Source organism: Hermetia illucens, chromosome 3 (genome assembly GCF_905115235.1).
Source record: "Hermetia illucens chromosome 3, iHerIll2.2.curated.20191125, whole genome shotgun sequence".
NCBI classification, from domain to species: domain Eukaryota; kingdom Metazoa; phylum Arthropoda; class Insecta; order Diptera; family Stratiomyidae; genus Hermetia; species Hermetia illucens.
Window position 1 is genome coordinate 156,897,865 of NC_051851.1, and position 20,816 is coordinate 156,918,680.

Consider the following 20,816-nt stretch of genomic DNA (forward strand, 5'->3'; position numbering starts at 1 on the left):
GAACCACTTAGCTCTAGAGTAGCTACTCACTAGTCACTAGTGGGGTAATGAACTGCATTACGAAGCCCAACCTGTAAATGAGTTCCCGTCCTTTTTCAATAAGTGACCTATCTATTGCCACTTTCGCCATCTAATCAACATGTCCGCGGGTGCTTACCCATATGCCGAAAAAGTTCTTCGTTCGAAATTGACTAAACTACCCTATAATACGACACAGACTTAATTTGATGGAAGCTTGGAACGGTGCGGTCACTTCCCATGTACTGCTCCCACATAACAGCACAGAAAAATGATTAGGACGGAATAGCCTACACTTAATATTGACGTTGAGATTGTTGCATTTCAAAATTTTTGCAAAACGGGGAAAACAGTATTAGGCGAAAACGGCTTTACGGTTTCTTACCAGGGCAGAGGCAAAACGTCAGATGCTGCCTCACCTCCGCGCTGGGAGCAGCATGACCGGAGCGGCTCGCAGATGTTAAGTGCTCCTTTATATAATCCGCAGTACAGACGTCCACGGACCCCTCGTTTAGGGCCGCCTAATCCCTAAACGAGGGATCCGTGGACAAAAAAAGAGGGAGCAAGTTGCTCCTTATTTGGCCCGGCCCAACGTCAAGTGGATGCGGACTTAGGACCCGGCCATCCTTAAAAAAACTAAAATTTTAGGTTACACTGCTTTTGCCTATGAAATAAGCATTCCTTTCCCACTTTCTCTTCCCTCCTGGCAGTGCAAAGATGTTTTCCTCATTTCTGGCATTAGAATACTACGTAGGCTTGTCATTTTTGTGTTAATCTTCATACTTTTATGACTATAGGTGATTGCCCCCCTGCTCTTGCTATTTGTGGAAAGGTATTTTCGTCCTAGCTTCTGTTCACCCGAAGTGTGCTTCCCTAACTTTGGGTGTTTTCTCGCAACTATCCGAACAATTCACGTTCTATCTTCTTCATTGGGGAGAAGAGATAAGTGCAACTGTTGATGTTACTATTACTACATGAAGATTGATGTTTCCCGACGCAGTCGTTGCCAGTGCGGCTTAAGAAGGTCTTTCATGGTGCGCCACTGAAAGTTGCGCTTCTAACGATAGTCGGGTCGTGCCGTAATCATTATGAGCGCACCTTTAACTTTCAGTGCAGAACGCATGTCAATTATGCCGACTTTGTTGAAACCTTTCACTCGGTAATCACTGTAGGTGCGACTTTTTTTAGATCCCTTTCGTTGCGCTTTCGATCGCCTTTTTTGGGTTGATTGCATTCTGGATCGTGGAGAGAAAATCCTGGATCGAGATGAAAATCAAGCGAACCCTCCCAGAAATAGCACAATCAATCTGGTTTTATTAGTGACCCTTTTCCATGGCTGAGAAAGGAAAGATAGTTCCGGGCCCGACTTTCTCGACCGGCCTAATTGCAGATACTTACTAACGAAATATATAGGATACCTTCCTCTAATGTAGAGAACATTCTTTCTGAAATATCGCAGTTTTGAAATCTGGGCCCCGAAATCTAGCTTAGATATTTCAAAACACTATGAACACAAAACACAATGAAGTGTCACTAACTATCATAACCACCAAAGACTTTTTATTTACAATTTACGGGAATACTTCACAATTTATTAGCAAGGGGATAGTTAACCCCATTCTTCTAAATATGGCGTAGCGTATCAATTACACCAACACGCCATCGATCGCGGTAATCTGAAATACGCTCCAGGATTTCTCGGGGGGCTTTCACTTCTCTCCCCCTGTGCTGGTCCACATGCTCCTGATCCACTATTCGGCCATCTTGGAGTAGTGGATTCCATTATATGGCTTAACGAGTAATTAACTTACCGCCCCTCCTTAATGTGTGACCCATCCACTGCCACTTCTGCCTTTTGGTCAAATCGGCAACTGGTAACTAGCCTGTGCGCTAAAGAAGTTCTTCATTCGAAATTGTATCAGACAGACCCCCATGATACGTCACAGACAATTGTTGACTAAGGCTTGGAGCTTTTGAGTAACAGCGTTGGCTAGTTTCCATGTGCTACTCTCATGTAGCAACACAGAAAGAATATGAGTATAGAACAGTCTCAACTTGATGTTGATATTGCGATAACTGCATTTCCAGATTTTAGACAAAACAGCGAAGGCGGTTCTAGTACTGCTCGGCAGAAACCGTGCTTCCCAGATATACAAATTGTTCAATGCATCCGATGCTCTGTACTTTAATACAGATAGGAAGAGTACGATCACCTGTCAGACGGAGACCCATAGTTTTGTTGGTTTTTGACATTTCAACTCTAGTTGGCTCTCTTTCCAAATTCAGGGTCATTTAACCATGGCCCCTGACTCGATGAGAGAGGAAATAAATGCCATCAGCGTAATCCTGGTGTTTGAAGAAATTTGTCATGGTCTATTGGAGTCCCCCGCATATGAAGTTAAGTAAAAGAAATAATATGGACGACAAGATACAATTTTGATGCAACCTGCTTTGAACCTCAAATTCCTTTGAGATTTTACCTCTATAAACCACTTGACATTTTGTGGCTTTATATGTCGCTCTGACAATAGTTATAAGTATTTCGAAATGCCTCTCCTGTGTAGGGCACTCCAGATACACTCTCAATTGATGCACTCCTGTCCTTGGCTCTTCTTATGAAACTTTCAACGAATTAATAGGAATGTTAGGACATTCAGTTGAGGATTAGGAAGGCTGAAGGTCAGTTGAACATTTGTTCCTAAATGATATTGAGGACGACAGTCGATTCCTTCATCATCTCAACAAGGTGCAACACGTACTATCGCAGGATAACCAAGCTGGATAAATTTCAGTACTTTTTTTTCTGGATAAATATGAGAAAGACCATCATTCGTCTCAGAAGTCTTATGGAATGATGTAGCTATATTTAATCGTAGTGCCGTCACTTTAGAACTGCAAGCTGTCATCATAAATTCAATGTAATTTTCTGGTTAGGTAAAATTGGCAACCATTTTTTGATCCTCTTGTTCTTCCACACCGATCAAATGCACCCTCACTGTTCGATACATTAATAAACGGAGTGATTCGTCAAATGCGTGTTGTGGAATTATTGCGGCTACCGATGTGGTGGCAAATAGACAGGATTCCCTGTTGACAGGAGGAGAGTCGTCTCTCAATGGTTAAATGAAAGATTCCAAAAGAGTTGAATTGGAAGGTATTTGTCCATATTATGGCTGCCTAGAAGCCCAGATGTAATTCCTCTCGACATCTGCGTGTTTCGGGATTTGGAAAGCAGAGGTTATAGCACACTAGTCCCGAACAGACGATTTGTGATCAGAATTCAGACCAGCTGCAAAGATATGGAGAGGGTGAAAGAGATCAGAAGGTCTTCAGCAAGCTGCTGTGTTTCTAGCTCGACAGGATCATCCATGCCTTTAATACTTTATTAATTAATACGACTGGTCTACAACATTTCAATACAGCAGAGATAGTAAGCGTGACTATATGTTTGAAAGCCAATAAAGGAACCTGCTATCCAAGAAGACTATGGTATATACAGGAGGAGCACCACTGTATCGGTATGTTGATGTCGCCTAGATATTTTTCTTGAATGTCCTTCCGCATACTATCTAAGCAGGAAATGGATACATTAGAAAGATTGATCTTGGATGCATCTACTAATTTACACTTCCCTTTCTAGGGGAACAAACGAGGATCAATTGCCGTTTAATTCCTATAGAGCAACATTTGGTCAGTGATACCACTAAGATTACCGAAAGGAACCTTTGCCTTTGCTTCCCGCTGGGATGTGACAAGCCATAAACAGCTCTGCAATGTCTATTGTTGTAAAAGATGCAGCCACGTATTCGCAGCAATTCGCAGCTATGCCACGTACACGGCACTAATACCAGCCCTTATTCGCGGATTTTTGGTCGCGCAACTCCCATCGCGGTCGAAGATGTGCAATGATTTTCCATCCTCATAAAATTTTAAAGCGCGAAGCACTTGCTAGCAGCATTCTGCACATCATCGCTACGACGTGGCTGGGAAATTAATTCATCACGAGCCTGAAGATCAGTCCAACCAAACAGACACTATTAAAACTCTTCTCCATGTCTATAGGGAAAGCACCTATGCATTCACAATTGTTAATCTTCTAGCAAATAGCCGATTTTACTTTCGTTATTGCATGTTTTGTTAAATGTCCAGATCGAAATCCGAGCTACGCATTGACAATAATTCATTCCTCTTGATGTGCCTATTCAAAGCTTTCAATACCAAGCCCTCAAAAAGACAGCAAACTGATTGGGCGGTAGCTCTAAAGGATGCAAGGGATGCATGTCCATCGGCAGAAGATGAACAATTCATCCACCGAGAATAGCGTTATGGTCACTATCGTAGACTCTCCTTGTCTGTAGTCTCCGTTGAGGATTCCTAAAATTGAAGTTCCAGATATGAATTTGCCCTGGTCCAGTTTGGACTATCTGACAAGTACGTTCAAGATAAGAAATCACCAATTCCTGGCAAAAAATCGGTTTTTGACGTACACTTAAAAAATATGAAAAGTTGGAGATAGAAATCACGTATTGGTAGCGGTGGGGTGCCAACTTCTAATGTTTGGATCCTTTATTTAGGACCCCTCGTATAGCAAAACGTCATGAATGGATCAGAAGGTTTAATTTTTTATTTCACAGCAAAAAGGACGTAATAAAATGGTGTTCCGACGATATAGTCGAAGTGACGACATATCTCATTTTGTATATATTCCAAGCTTATCAGATAAAAGAAGTGCAATTCACTGGGACGGTTTTGGAAATTTTGGAATTTTTGGTATCACCAAAGGTAATGCAACTAAGCACTGAAAATACACAGTAGCTAATCCATCTTAATGCATTTTGATTGATTTTTTTATTGGTGCTATCAATCAATTTTAGTCATCACCATTCAACGGTACAACTTCCTATTCGATAAGTACTGGTAGTTTACAAAGTGTGAGCAAACATGATAGAAAGTGGATCAGACCATTTTCTTCTGAGACTTATGCCTGTCAAGAATTTTAAATAATTTTTATCAGCTTCGATCGCAGTCTTGATCTTGCATTGATTTCTGATATAATATGAATTATTTGGGAAAATTATCGAATCGCGTGGACTTAAGGCATGCCCGCAAAAACTGCCACCTTTGCTCAAGTTGACTTAAGAAAGTACACATGAAGTACTCAGTTGTGTGAAATGCACATTTCTAATGTTAGCTCTGAAATTTTCCTTAACGCTTACGGCGTTTGCCAGAATTATACTTTAAGCTTTAGGGTTCTACCGTTGCTGATAAATATAGGATTTAACAGAGTATCTGACATGTTTCATAGAAAGATTGTGATCAGAGTGTGGAATTTAATGCTGATCCTCCCAGAAGTGTATTTTTCATATGGCGATTGAGATGAAACTGGCGCATGACACAATCGAGATAGGAAAATCAAATCCTCAATCCCATTCTGCTCCACGCCACAGATGACTATGAGGGGCGACCTAACTTGACACATCGTATGAAAAAAACATTTGTCTGGGGAGTTTGGAGGAATTGGTTGCGGATGAGTCCCCAAAAATTCAATTTACTTTAACTTGATCAATGAGACACATTTTAGATAATTCCATCATCATGAGTTTGGACGCTCACATTTACTAGTGGACCATCTTTTTACAGCACTCCATCGCAATATTCTAATAGTGCCTAATTCATTTACCAGGGCAAGTTAATTTCGTTGAAAGATTACTTGGCATCCCTGGACTCCCTTGGGACCGCTTACGTTTACGGGTCTTCAGATTGATGTTGGTGCAGTTTTATGTGTAACGATCTCTGGATAGCAACCGTAATGGGTGGCAGTGTGAGATCAGTGCTAAAAGCCGATTCGGAAGTATTGGAGTGGTTCAGCAGTGGTCGACTGCTGCCCAACGACGAGTTCAAGTCTGAAGGTGAGGAAGCAGGTACATAGATACCCTGGTTTTAGATATTTACCGCACCACACCTCCGCTCCATTTTTTTAGATATTCCTCTCCTCTATATCTCTTCCGTGTGTGCCGTTTTGTTGTGGTAATTTTGAATCCGTTATCTACCTTTGACAATCGGAATTGATTTCTGTGGGCTTACCAAAGTTGTGGGAAAGCACTTTCTCTTCTGGGCCTGATGGTACCCCAAATACAGTCGGCCGCATCTTCTTGAAGTAGCATGCGAAAATCTCAGGCAAAAAGTGGAAACTACCATGGAGCGTGGATTTTTTCAATGTCCCATTTTGACATCCCCGGTGGTGGCAGTTTGATTTGTATCGTGATTTGACGTCGAATAATAGTCGACTCAACTGTGAATGAGTCAAATCAGGATAATAATCTCGGACGAGTGCCTCCTACAGGGTACTGTAATCCTGTAGTGTACGGTTACGCTATTGAATGAAGTGCTCTAACACACAGATATCAATATGGAGGGTATTTCGGAACTTAGACACCGTATAGTGACAGCCTCTTGATTTTTTTTTCAGATTTTTCGGTTGAGTTGTTTCTGAAAATGGGTCCGTGTCAGAAATGATCACTTTCGGCACTTCACATTCCACAAATGTCAAAACTAAGACCCGGTTCGAAAAGTACTAACCGAGGCCTTTCATTTGATAGCCCATATGACTATATTTTGTGGAAAAAAAATGTACACCCCCCTTTGCATGTATGGGGACTATCCCATTGAAATGAATGATGTAACTCACCGTATGCGTGAGCGTTTACAGTTCTCACCTTTCCATCAAATTTGGTGTCAATCGCTACAATCGTTACTGAGAAAAATGCGTGTGACCGACAGACAGACGCTAAACCATATTTAATAAGGCTTTCTTTTACTCAAAACCTTAATATTAAAGTTTTGGTTTACACAAACCTCTTAAAAAGAAATATTGAATAACGAAATAATAGTGTCTCTCGGTGCCCTTCCGTTGACTTTAATGGAAGAACCCGTCTGGTAAGGTGTGATCCACTTGTCAGTAGGTGGAAAAGGACTAGGAAAAGATGAAATTTGACATTCATAATTTTTAATTCAGCAACATCGAATCAATTTTCAACACAGAAACAATGGCACTCCTCAATTTTATAATCCAATTTATTATATGCCCGAAATGAGAGCAAAGTCGCGGATACAAGCGTAAAGGAATTCGTAGGGGAAACGCAAGTGGCAATCGGAAAACCGGCAGCTGAGGAAATTGAATCATTGGTTTAGTTCGGTTCACATTGCCGACAAGAGTCAAATCAACACTAGGTTGTTTTAGGTACCCTGGCAAAGTGGGTTCATTATCTGTTTTCCAGTTTGATTATATAGTATTGAATCTAGGCAGAGTCATAAAGAGAAACCTTTGGAATTTGGTGGGGAGTTGCTCCCTGTCTCGGTGGTTACCACTTTATGCCAGAAAGGCCTTGTTTTTGGCTCAATGAATTTCAAAAAATGTACTCAGTGTAGCTGGTACTTCGATTTCGATTCCGAAGTAGCTGCCGTCGTTATTTAAATATTCGATGGGATATATCACAGGATGAAATTTTACTATTGTTTGGGAGTTGAGGAAGTTCTGAGCCCGTATCCACTTTATAAAGAACCCAAGTTTTCAACTGACCGTTTCGCCTAGGACAGAGGCTACTCATGAGATGCTGTCTCACCCCCACTCTCGGACTAGCAAAAGTGACAAAAAAAACCAGACTTGGATATGAATTATATATCAGTGAGAAGTACCTTATGTTTAAACCAAAACTAGTGATGTGGAGTTAAAAAGTGAAGCAGATCGAATGGGCTAGTTCTAGCTTTTCAAACTCGAATTGGCATTTATCCTTATTAGGATTGCGTGTAAACATATTCCTATCAAATTCGATGGGAGTACGTGGCCTGTAAAACCCTTTACATGCATCGGTACAATTTTATGTGGAGCGTAGGGGAGAGGGACTCTTAATACAAGTGAGAATGATGTGCAATCTTTTAATTACGGGAAAAGATCATGTCGCGCTCAATAAGTACGTTTCGAAAGTGGCTTCTTTTTTAATATACAATGCAAAATAGGGCAGTCAAATCTTGAAACCTACGCACCTTCAAATATATTGGGTCTCGTACTTGAACTTCACCCAAGGAAAAATTCTACAAAAAAGGTATTTACAAGAAACTTTGGGACTAAACTGATGTCTCATCAAATAACGTGAATAATAGTATATTTTCATATTTTAAAAATTTGTTAAAAACTCCTCCTCCTTCCATTAGTATATCGTGGGGGCAAAGAACTACAACAACATGAGCCCTAATGCCTGTATAAGTCGAAATAGTGGAAAGTTTGGTGCAAATTCTATTACTATTGACGAAGATACAACAGGATCATTATATTTATTGTGTTTGCTCAGATATCATAACGGAGAATATTTTGAAGCCTGGGTACCATGGTTTTTTTCAGATTTTTCGGTAGGGTAGTTTCTGAGAACAAGTTCTTAAAATAATTGATCCTCCCCTCTACAACCAATGCTTCGGAAAGCAAGAAACGTTTCATTTAATTTGATATGTCCCATTTGAAATTCGGTGAAAAAACATTTTACACCCCCCTTTCGCATGTATGGGGACCCTCCTTCCAATGTTAAATTCAACGAACAACGACTCACTGCATACGAGGATATTGACAGCTCCATTCTATCCACCAAATTTAGTATGAATAGGAGTAACCATTTCTGAGGAAACGGGGGTGACAGACAGACATTTTGGGCAAGCAGTTTTGTTTTCAACAAGGCCTTAATAATAAGGTTTTGTTTTAAGTGTGTGTTGGCGGCATAGCGCGGCATCATTGGATTCCTTAGACAGCATTGTAACTCACATAATTTGATCTCCATTGTCAACGATTTTTTCCAGTTATCCTAATTTCGGCAAAAGCAGGATTTTTTAAAAATTAGGACTGAATCCTAAACAGTTACGCTCGGGCGATCCTACCTACTTAAAATTATTATTTGGTCTTTGGTCGTGGTGTCCAGAGGTGGGTCAATGGGAAAATCATTCCAAAGATCTCCGTAATATCAAGAACGTGTGCAGAATGATGTACTTTTACAGTATTCTAAACTGTATCGGAGTTGCAGCATATTTAAGGAAGCCTAAGGAAATTAGGTACAATATTTGCTGCTTATTATACTAGGAATTACAACCACCCTCTTGAGATGCCAAGTTTCCTTGATTTCTCCGGCCAATGGCTGGGCATAATGTCTTTAACACCGAACCATACATTCTGCACTGACTCTTCTATAAAGTCGACTGACGAGCATGCCATCCTAGATCACCCTTGTAAGTCCCTCTGTCTCAGCAAAGAGTTTCCCTGCACATCAACCATCTACCCGACAAATGGCTAGCAGAAGAAGCTCACGTGTTTAGCGTGCATGGCCTTCGATTTCCATGCATCGATCCGCTCTTGGTCTGACTTCAACCAACTCAGAGGTTCGAAATCTCGATCCTTCAAATTGAGTAGAATCATCTGGCGCTCTACATTACAAACAGCCGCATATAAGGGTTTCGCTTGCTCCTTGGTGTTAAAACAAGCGCCTAAATTTGTCAGCGATTTTGTGCTGCTACATCAACCACGCCCCTACCTCCGATGTCGCAAGGCAGGCTTACCAGCTCCACAGCAGAATGCTGGTGATGCGTTCGAAGCTTGGATGTTTTCCTCATCGGATTTCATCCACGGCAATATTTGGAATATATATGCCAGTGAAGTGTGTGTCCTTATTCTTCCCGAGAGATACAAATCCAGAAATAGCTTGACACATCACAGGTATTCGGGCAGCAAAGCGTTTTCCGAATCATCAACAGAAGCTTGGGCTTTCTGCAGAATTGCTAGCCACTTGTGGAACTCTATCTTGATCATAGCTTGGATGTAAAGGTCACCGATGCTGTGTCCGGTATGTGGTCCATAATGATCTTAGCAGATTTTGGATTCGATAATTGTCCAAACAAAATTTTAGCCGAATGTCACGGCTGAATAAGTCAACTATGCGCAGCAGACTTCTCTGATGGTCATCAGTACCAGCATATAACTCGATTTTATGTAAGTACATCAAGTGCGCCAGCTCACACTTAGCAAATAGGCCATATTTGATTGTAAAACCATGCTCCTGCTCCTTGCTAAATCAAAAGTCGTGAAAGGGGCTTCGGTGCCATACAAAATCAAATGGAATTCATCGAATTCCACAGTACCTTCAGCTGAATGCACTGCCACGATAGTAATCCACCCTTCTATGACTGTCGCCAAAAACTTTCGGATTAATGCGATACAGACGTAGGACAAACACCTTGGCGTAATTAATATAGCAACCAAAGCCATTCTTCATTTCTCCAGGAGCAAAGTTCCAGGATAAGTTTCTACTACATGGCACTGCGAATGCCGGAGGAGTAGCAGACGGGTCGGGATGGCAGACCAATGACACGTTCTTCGAATGGTTCCAGCACTTCAAATATTACGCGAGCCGATCCAGCATTGAAAAAACTTTGCTCATCATGCATAATTACGAATCTCACATGACAATTGGTGGATTAGATTTTTGTAAGGAGAATAATTTTGAAGTATTAACTCTATCTTCGAACACCAGCCATCGCATGCGGCCTCTCGATAGAGGAGTATTTGGGCCTCTCAAAACCGATTTTGACCATTCATGCAACGCGTGGATGTTGAACCACCCTGGTGTTCCTATTACTATCGACCTCATAGCTGAACTGGTTGCTGAGCCGTTATTTAAAGGTGCTTCCAGCAAGAATATTATCGCTAGATTCAGATCAAGTGGTAATTGGCCATTTAATCGTGACATTTTTTCGGAAGATGATTTCATGCCGGCATTTTTAACTGATCAACCGTACGAGGACGAAGCTGATCAAGAGGGTGGTCCATCGAATACCCAACAATAGGTTGCTCCATCAAATGGCTATCAAGAGGCTCGCCCAGCGAATGCTCACCAAGAAGCTGGTAATTCGAATGCCCACCAATAGGCTGGTTCATCAAGACGCTGATCCATCGTATGGCGATCAACAGCCCGGTGGATCAAGCCTCGACCAATTAAATTCAATTTAAGACCTCCGGCCATTTTCCAAAGCTCAACTGCGGAAACCATCGAATCGTAGTCGAAAGCGACGTACAGTTGCACATCTTACAGATTCGGTGATGCTGGAGCCATTACGAGCTGAGCAAGCCGCTGGAGTTAAAAAAAAAATAGTCGTCGAAGACAAAAACAAAGTAGCCAATCCACAGGAACTTATAGAAAAAGAGAAATACAAGGAATAAAAAAATACGCCCAAAACGCAAAAATGATCGTCCTTGAGCTAACCAAGAACACTCCAACGAAAACGAAGACATCGAAGAAGTCATTCGCAAGTACAAGATCAGACGTGACTGCTTAAAAGTGACTTTTTGCAACAGTTTCATTCTTTTGTGTATCATTTGCTACTTTGTTAATTTCGTACCTGAATAGCGACAATCATCATCATTAACGGCGCAACAACCGGTATCCGGTCTAGGCCTGCCTTAATAAGGAACTCCAGACATCCTGGTTTTACGCCGAGCTCCACCAATTCAATATCCCCAAAAGCTATCTGGCGTCCTGACCTACGCTATCGCTCCATCTTAGGCAGGGTCTGCCTCGTCTTCTTTTCCTACCATAGATATTGCCCTTATAGACTTTCGGGGTGGGATCATCTTCATCCATACGGATTAAGTGACCCGCCCACCGTAACCTATTGAGCCGGATTTTATCCACAACCGGACGGTCATGGTATCGCTCATAGATTTCGTCATTGTGTAGGCTACGGAATCGTCCATCCTCATGTAGGGGGCCAAAAATTCTTCAGAGGATTCTTCTCTCGAACGCGGCCAAGAGTACGCAATTTTTCTTGCTAAGAACCCAAGTTTCCGAGGAATACATGAGGACTGGCAAGATCATAGTCTTGTACAATAAGAGCTTTGACCCTATGGTGAGACGTTTCGAGCGGAACAGTCTTTGTAAGCTGAAATAGGCTCTGTTGGCTGACAACAACCGTGCGCGGATTTCATCATCGTAGTTGTTATCGGTTGTGACTTTCGACCCTAGATAGGAGAAATTGTCAACGGTCTCAAAGTTGTATTCTCCTATCCTTATTCTTGTTCGTGTTTGTGTTTGACCAGTGCGGTTTGATGTTGTTGGTTGATTCGTCTTCGGTGCTGACGTTGCCACCATATATTTTGTCTTGCCTTCATTGATGTGCAGCCCAAGATCTCGCGCCGATTATCGCCTGCTCGATCTGGATGAAGGCAGTTTGCACGTCTCGGGTGGTTCTTCCCATGATGTCGATATCGTCAGCATAGGCCAGTAGTTGGGTGGACTTGAAGATGATCGTACCTCTTGCATTCACCTCAGCACCACGGATCACTTTCTCGAGGGCCAGGTTAAAGAGGACGCATGATAGCGCATCCCCTTGTCGTAGACCGTTGTTGATGTCGAATGGTCTTGAGCGTGATGCTGCTGCTTTTATCTGGCCTCGCACATTGGTCAGGGTCAGCCTAGTCAGTCTTATTAATTTCGTCGGGATACCGAATTCTCTCATGGCCGTGTACAGTTTTACCCTGGCTATGCTATCATAGGCGGCTTTAAAGTCGATGAACAGGTGGTGCAATTGTTGTCCATATTCCAACAGTTTTTCCATCGCCTGCCGCAGAGAGAAAATCTGATCTGTTGCTGATTTGCCTGGAGTGAAGCCTCTTTGGTATGGGCCAATGATGTTCTGGGCGTATGGGGCTATCCGGCCTAGCAAGATAGTAGAGAATATCTTATAGATGGTACTCAGCAACGTGATACCTCTATAATTGCTGCACTGTGTGATATCTCCCTTTTTATGTATGAGACAGATTATGCCTCGCTGCCAATCGTCAAGCATTGATTCGCTGTCCCATACCTTGAGCACAAGTTGATGAACCACTTGGTGTAACTGGTCGCCTCCATATTTAACCAATCCGGCTGTAATTCCATCGGCTCCTGGAGACTTATGATTTTTTAGCCGATGAATAGCGACAATGGACATCATTTATTTTTTGTGAACTTATTTCGTCTAAAACAAAACCTTATTAATTTCATTCTGTCACTGGCACTGTCATTTGTCATACGCACTTTTCTCCAAAACGGCTAAACCGATCTGAACTGAATTTAGTGGACAGATGAGAACTATGAAATCCCACGCATACACCGAGTGGTATAAATTCAGGTGGAGTTTAAAGGGACTCCCCATACAAGCAAAGGGGGATTCACAATTTTTTTTTTATTTTATCAAATGCCTGATCTGGATGCAGTTTCGAGGCTTTTAAATGCCCATCCAGCGTATCAGGCACCCGTTGTTTCGGCCGGCCTTTTGGTCGCTTACCATCGACTTCGATGTTCAGAGCAATCTTGGTAAGTGAATTCTCGTTAACGCGAATTACGTGACCATACCATCGAAGATGCCATCCTCGGAGTTTCTCCACGATCGGTGCAACCCCATGTTGATCGCGGATATCCTCATTTCTGATGTAATCAAAACGTGCCACGTCACCACGTTGTCACCACACAGCATCTTCGTCTCCATTACCACAAAATGCTGTTCATTGTCTTCTATAGTCGGCCAACACTCAGAACTATACAGAGCGGCAGACGGACGACTTTGCGGTAAATTTTAGATTTGAGACGTTCGTTGATGTGTCGATCACGAAGAATACCAGTTGTGGAATGCCACTTCATCCAGGTCGCATTAATGTGTGAAACAATTTCATTACGCAGTTCTCCATTGGCTGATAGCATTGACCCAAGATTTTTAATTCGCTCAGTTCTGGGCAGGTTACCATCGCAGTATCTCCCTAAAAAAACGGACCTATTTGTCCCCACTGTACTCTACTAGAATTCAGATTCTAGGAAGTTTGATATCTTCGCACAGCAATGAGCCACCCCTACGGGATATAAATGGTCAAACTTTGGTTGAAGTCAAGTTGAATTCCTGTTTTCGGATAGGAGGTAAGAAAAAGTATATGATCGAAATCGAGATGAAATGTCCGTAAATGAATGGGAAAATATACCAGAAACTGATTGGCAATGTTAACCGATTCAAATTCAATATCGTCAATGTATTTGGTCATAAAAATATCATAAAGTCATCCTAAAAATTAATGGGTTTATATCTTACATTAGAAGATACATTTGTAAATTTGAGATACTTTTGAAAATTAACCAGGAAATTTATAAAACTCTTTTTTTTCTCGGCACATATTCATCAGCAGTTCAGCATCTTTATCACATTGAAAATTACTTATGAAATCTTTATGGTTCTGCCCCCTCCCTCTTTTCTTTTATATACTACTATAAATATGACAATCTACAATGTAGAAACCCTCCTAAACAGAAATCACTTCTAAGCAATGTTAAAATTGACCATTTAAAATATATGTCTCACGTTACTGAAAAGCCTCTTGTTAATTCAACTCGAAAAGTAGCTGACGGAAAAAGGGATCCTAGTTTATTCACTGCAGTTAAGCGTTGTTAAGAATGATAAGTACTTGGACAGGGGACCAAATGAAAATAATTGATTTTTTAGCCCTTTTTAGTTGCCATCGAAACAAGCGACTCAAGAGTAGATAAAAGTACTTATATTAGAGCAATGAATACAGTAGTGACGTCTTCCCGGTGATTTTCGTACCCACTTGAATTATTAACCTCTATCAGCTTGTTAAACAATACTCAGCGCTTGTTGCAAGCGCACTAAAATCAATCGTTTAAATTTTTTTATAACCAACAATAAACCGTCATGCCCAAAACGCAAAATTTCCGGTTTTGGAAACTGAAATGGCCGTCCCCCTCCATCTTGTGATAAAATCATAAATCATAAACTTTCTTCTTATCGTGTATCAAAGATCTTTAGTTTTTTTACCCTAAAAACAGTATCTTTTGCTCAAAATTCTCCAGATATTTTCTTGCATGAATAAAAAAAAGGCTAACAATTTTGCCGTGCAGTTTTCCATCTCAGATTTTGATATTGTTATCAATTTGTATTATTTGATTGTACCATAATCGTTTTCCATTTATTGCTCTTATATCTGTGATGAAGCTTTACCAGTTTTTTGTTCTACGCTACTAAATATCGTGGGAAGGTGATTCTGATTAGATGATAGTTACGGTCGATTCCTAGAAATTGTTTCGCAATCTTCAGATAAGAGTTCAAAATGTTCGAAACCTTGTATAACTTTTTTTTTATTTTAGCGCAAATAGAGATTGCACATTTTTTGGCTTTGGAAAGGTAAACCTGCTTTGGAGGGTTGAAGGCTAGGAAGAATCTTTTCATTGAGTGCAGCCTTCTTTATTATCCTTTCGAATTCAGTATTTCGGAAAAAAAGCTGTTCCTTTCTTCGGATCGGAATCTTCAGTTCATCTTTTTTATCTAAGAAAAATATCTTGCCTTTATCTTTTCTGTAATTCTATTCAAAAGAATTCACAAAGGGTGTCCTTCAGAATCTTGTCTAGTACATATTTGCTAGATCTTAAAGAAATCTTCACCAGGAAAGGATGCAGGACCTTTTCCTTGCTATTTCTGAACACAAGTTGATCATCAACTCCCCAGATCCATTAGAATTTAGATAGCTTGTAGCCGGTTAAGTGAAATATATAAGGAAATAGCGACGGTAAAAATGCTACCAAAGGTTCAAAGTCTGAATAAGGACTTACATATCAAAAAGTCTGGTAACTGATCCAAGTGAATGGGCGGCACACGATCATCCTCGCAGTTGTTATTCACACTCGACAATAAATCACTTTTATACATCATTAATTTCAGGAGTTCCATAATCCTGAGTCTATACTAACATTTATATGAGAGTCCTTTTTCTTCCTGGCATAGAATCACCGCCCGAAATATCTAGTGGAAAATAGTGTTCTCAGCACTCACTAAAGCTTAATGGATCCTAATCATTCAACTATTTCGTTCACTTCACAGATGGATTTCACTATATGTACATAAATACCCACATTTACATATGTATACACGTCGATAATTATATACAGGACGAAGAGGTTAGTAAATCAACGCAGAGACCGTAGATGGGAGAAAAAATTACCAAACAAAAACTTAAAACAACAATTAATTGTTTGGTTAGTGTTTAGTTTAGCGTGTCTGGAACAACTTGGAGATATCCTTGATGATGAAAAGCGGATGGTAATCAATTTGACTAGACTAGGCGAGACGGTATTCAGTTTTTCCTCTTTTTTTTGGTCTTGTCTCCAGCTGGAGGCTCTAATGAGGAAGCGCACTGTAAATACACTAGAAATATCCTTTTCTCTATTCCAAATGACAAATTTAGCACATGAGTGTCTGGGTCGGTTAGTCTGGCTTGATGTAACGCAGAATAATGGAGAAAAGTGCTTTCGTGCACAATCCTTGCGTACTCAACCTGGGCGCTCGCTTTTGGAAAGGACTTTTTTTGTTGTCCCTATTGCTGGTATATTTCAAATGGGGAAGCCGACGTGCTTCTATTTTAAGGTCCTCTTTTCGCTATAATGGCTGCTCTGCTAGTTGACATTCGACACTTCCAAGGATAATAGCAATGAGACCTCCAGACGGTGCTAATGTGTAAACGAGACTCCTTTGGGTCTTCAGTTTCAATAGTTCCTAGATGCACTAAACATCACTTCAATACTTAATTCCACTTGAAAGATCGACCGTCTAAACGCACCAAAGAAAATCGCATTTCCGAATTTCCGATTGTGAGTTACGTACAAATTTTCAGATGAATCTTTTTTTCTGTTCCCGAGATCCGGTTACGGCGGAACTGTACGTTTCACAGCTCACCGTATACTGGCACAGAACAAGTGCTCGTCCACCTACTCAGCTCGTGCCGATTTCCAATTGTATTGAACCCCTTACTCGCATATGTTATCAATATTTTGACGACCCTCGTTGTTTCGCGCGATAACGGCTATGTTGTTGGAAAAACCGAACTTTTCTTCCACCTATGGATTGGTTATTCCGCCCTCCCACAATTGAGCTGGGAGTGGTTTACTCGTGTTATCTGGACAATCGGTGGGTATAGTATCTACAGTGCGCAAGTACAGATAAAACGTTTCCCCTTATGTACATGCATTACACGTTTTATTACAAATATGGGAAAATAGCTACAAACGTTGTCAGTCAGTCCCCTCGTATTAGTGCGGGCTGTTGAATGGCAGAGTATATGGTTCACATTTATCCGCTCACCACCACAGACTGTGGGGTGGACGATTATTTCTACCCCTTGATGGTGGCAGCATTTTTAGGCGTGTCTTGTCTGTATTGTTATGCGCTTTTCCGTATCTGACTTCGATTATAATCCTTTCGACAGTCGCCCGACCTGAATGCCATTTTCGACCCCCAACTCCGGTTGAGAAATCCTTTGGGGGCGAGGACTAGAACTCAGCCCGTCGCTAGTGTGGGGTGTTTAGAGTGTATCAGAGCATATCTCGAAGCTGGTGATAATAAGAGGGTGTTGTATGGTCAGAATCCTTTCCGGTGCATTTGTCTCATTGTATATCTGCTGCAAAAGTGCACAATATGTCTCAAACTTTCATTATCCGTTTTTATTGGAAGCAAACTTCTGGTGGTTTCATGAAACTACTTTAATTTTCGCAAGGACGAACTTTCGGAATTCGGAATATCGTTATGAATCATTGCATAATCCTTCAGTTTACAGCTTTTTATGAGAAACTATCTTTTTAAGGATATGCAAATCTAGATACATATCTACAAACGCATATTTAATTTGACTTTTTCCCTGCAAAGTTGATGCTGTAGGCATGAACTCCAAACAGAAATGACCAACTCTCGCCTGAACACTCATCGGCTCAGAACGTTTGTCCCAGTCAACCTCAAATGCTCCACATCCTAAAGGATATCAAAAAATATTATGAATTCTTCATATTCCCATCTTAAATTCGTCAACTTTCCTCACTTTCAAATCAAACTCAAATTCAAACTTTTTCACTACTTTAAGCAAACAAACAAACACATCATCATTGTAAAGTTGTGTTTTGAGTCCTTTTTCCCTCCATTTTTTTCCATCGTTTTCCCAACATTTCATCCCCCAACCCTTCGAGACAAGATTCGGAAAATAAATAATAAGAAATAAATTATATTTTTTTCCTGCGATTTCATACAGATACATCCGTACATAAGCAGAACTCCTCGAAAAAGGACATGAGGGAGATATAAGTGAGCTCAACCTCCTTTAAAACGTCCTCCCAGCCACTCCATTGTATCTTTGTAGTCTTTTTATTTGGGGGCCTTTTCATGGGGAAGCATTGCTAATGCAAAGGTTTGGTGAGGGTGGACTGGGTGAATAGGTGGGAGTTATGTGCAGATTTGACAGGTTTCCACCATTTTGTTGTTGCTGTGTATATAATACAAAACTGAAAGGAGATTGTCCTTATATATAAAGTTGCCTGTTTGAATTCAAGTGCCTATGTGGCTGTGTATTTGTGCGGTTTGCTGAACTTTATTGGATAACGAAGGAGCGCGGAATACGCGATCCTATTCCTGCAAACTTGAATTGTTAAAAAAAAACAGGAAAAATAAAATAAAACGAAAATGATGCTATGTCTTCGTCCTGAATCCTGAACTTTAATAGCTTTAAATGGCCACCTTTAATAGGTGTAAATGAGAATTGGACTTTAATACATATTTTTTCCGTTTTGCTTTTGCACGTTTGGTAGACCTACGGGGGTGCTCCTATGTTGGTGAGTTTTTAGACGGTTTAGGTTTTCAAACAATGTCAATAACTTTTTAAAGTCGGAAAATTTCAGGCTGTGAACTGAAGATGTAGAATCAAATAGCTTTTGCCAAAGTGTTAGATTCTTTATCCTTTGTTTTATTCGATAGTGGAGTCGGCTCGTCTGGAGTGTCATTTCCTCCGTTCCTGTTTGTGATGTGAATATATGTGATTGCTTCAAAAATGTTTCCGAGAATCTTCAAAGCATAAAAACAAACGCCCCTGTTCTACCTTTAGCTGGACAGGAAACAAATTATCGTATTCAGGATGTCCTTTATTTTAAACAATTTTATAAAAAGAATTAGGAATATGGTTCCATAGGGCCATATTTGGCTGTGTGACATCTGCTGTCATGTGACATTTGACTTTGCCATTTCATTCTGGATAAGTTTATGCTGACACACAAAGACCGGAAATTTTGCAAATATTTTATCAAAAATTGTGAAATTTTGTTGTTTCTAGAAAGGGGGAGTACAGCGTTGAAGTTAAAAAAGATCCAAATTTGGTTTTCTTAAAAAAACCGCTCGAAACCTCTCACCATAGGGTCAAAGCTCTTACTGTACCAGACCATGATCTTGCCAGTCCTCATGTATCCTTCGAGACTTGGGTTCAAAGCAAGAAAAATTTTGAACTCTTGGTCGCGTTCGAGAGAAGAATCCTCTGAAGAATTTTTGGACCCCTACATGAGGATGGTCGATTCCGTTGCCTACATAACGATGAAATCTATGAGCGATACCTTGACCGTCAAGTTGTGAATAAAATCCGGCTCAATAGGTTACGGTGGGCGAGTCACTTAATCCGTATGGATAAGTATGATCCAGTCCGAAAAGTCTATAAGGACAATATCTATGGTAGAAAAAGAAGACAAGGCGGGCGTAGGTCAGGATCCCAGACAGCTTTTAGGGATATAGAACTGGTGGACCTCGGCGATATCTGGAGTTCCTTATTAAGGGTGGCCTAGACCGAATACCGCTTGTTGCGCCGTTGATGATGATGATAAAAAAATCTTCGAACAAAGCGCGGACATTCCGAGCGCTGAATTCAAAAAATTCCCGCCGCTATAGTTATTTGTTTGTATGCGCGCGTTGTCTGCTTTGATCTTTCTGCTTGTCAGCTGGTTCGCTGTGGATTGGTTGGTGCGCACTTGCTTCCCTTGAGTAGGGGAGCCAGGGGAGGACTTTCCTGCGTGATGGAACTGGGTGTTCGTGCTATTTATTAAAAGGTAACTAACTGTTTGGTTAGGTTGTTTACATCTGTAAAGTACCTTGGTTTTGTCAAATTTTTATTATTTTGTGAATAATAAAAATGTCCGAAGTTCGTCCGATTGATCGGAAAGTCACAAGCACAAACAAGCAACCAACACCCTGGACGCTCCAAACACGCAGTTTATTGTATGAACAAAGCTGCTACAGAGGAAAAGGAGAAAACTATACTCAGACCAGGTTATAAGCTAGGAAAAATTGCAATTTCAATTGATGGATCTTTATGAAGAGAGGATTTTTTTCTTTATTTTGTCTTGTAGATGCTATAGGAGTGTGGACTGCAAGTGACAGATATTTCACAGATGAGTAGCATGTTTTCCAAAGCATGAGTAATTTGGGAAAAAAAATTTGGCATTGAAGAATATAAGGACCTCATCGATACCCATTGGCCATTGAGTGCAATGCTAACTAGGAAGGGCGCAGTGAGGGAATGCAGATCAAAGGCAATTTTTAAAAGGTCAATGGACTTAAAAGATGTTCGCTACCTGGACTACACAGCTGATGGTGACACAAAAAATCATAAAGCAATCTCTGAGGCTAAACCATACGAGGTTAGACAATTAAGTAATGAGACTGATTTTATTGCCGCCCTTATGGTAAACCTACAACCTTCAAATTCCCTTCCCCTCTTCATTGATATATTCACTATCGCTCTATCTTGTTTAGTTCGCTTGCAGTGCCATGTTGAGTAAACGTGTGTTGGTGGTGCTCGTCACGCAAATGGAGAAACGAAATCTAGAGCAACGCGTCGCGATAAAATTTTGCGTCAGATTGGGCGAAACAGC

The 20,816-nt window shown here is 40.8% G+C and overlaps 1 protein-coding gene across 4 annotated transcripts in view; it reads right to left on the reverse strand.

The window, feature by feature from the left end:
• LOC119650589 (LIM/homeobox protein Lhx3) overlaps nt 1-20,816 on the reverse strand; it is a 239,600-nt gene that overhangs the window by 12,789 nt on the left and 205,995 nt on the right. Inside the window, exon 1 of one of the 4 annotated variants that reach the window (XM_038053435.1) lies at nt 15,699-16,848. The exons of 2 other annotated variants lie outside the window; for them this stretch is intronic. In XM_038053435.1, coding sequence (XP_037909363.1) covers nt 15,699-15,816 — 118 coding nt within the window. In that variant the 5' untranslated portion in view covers nt 15,817-16,848. Of the gene's footprint in view, nt 1-15,698; nt 16,849-20,816 lie in introns of those variants that run through there. One more of the 4 variants, XM_038053436.1, reaches the window with a different exon arrangement.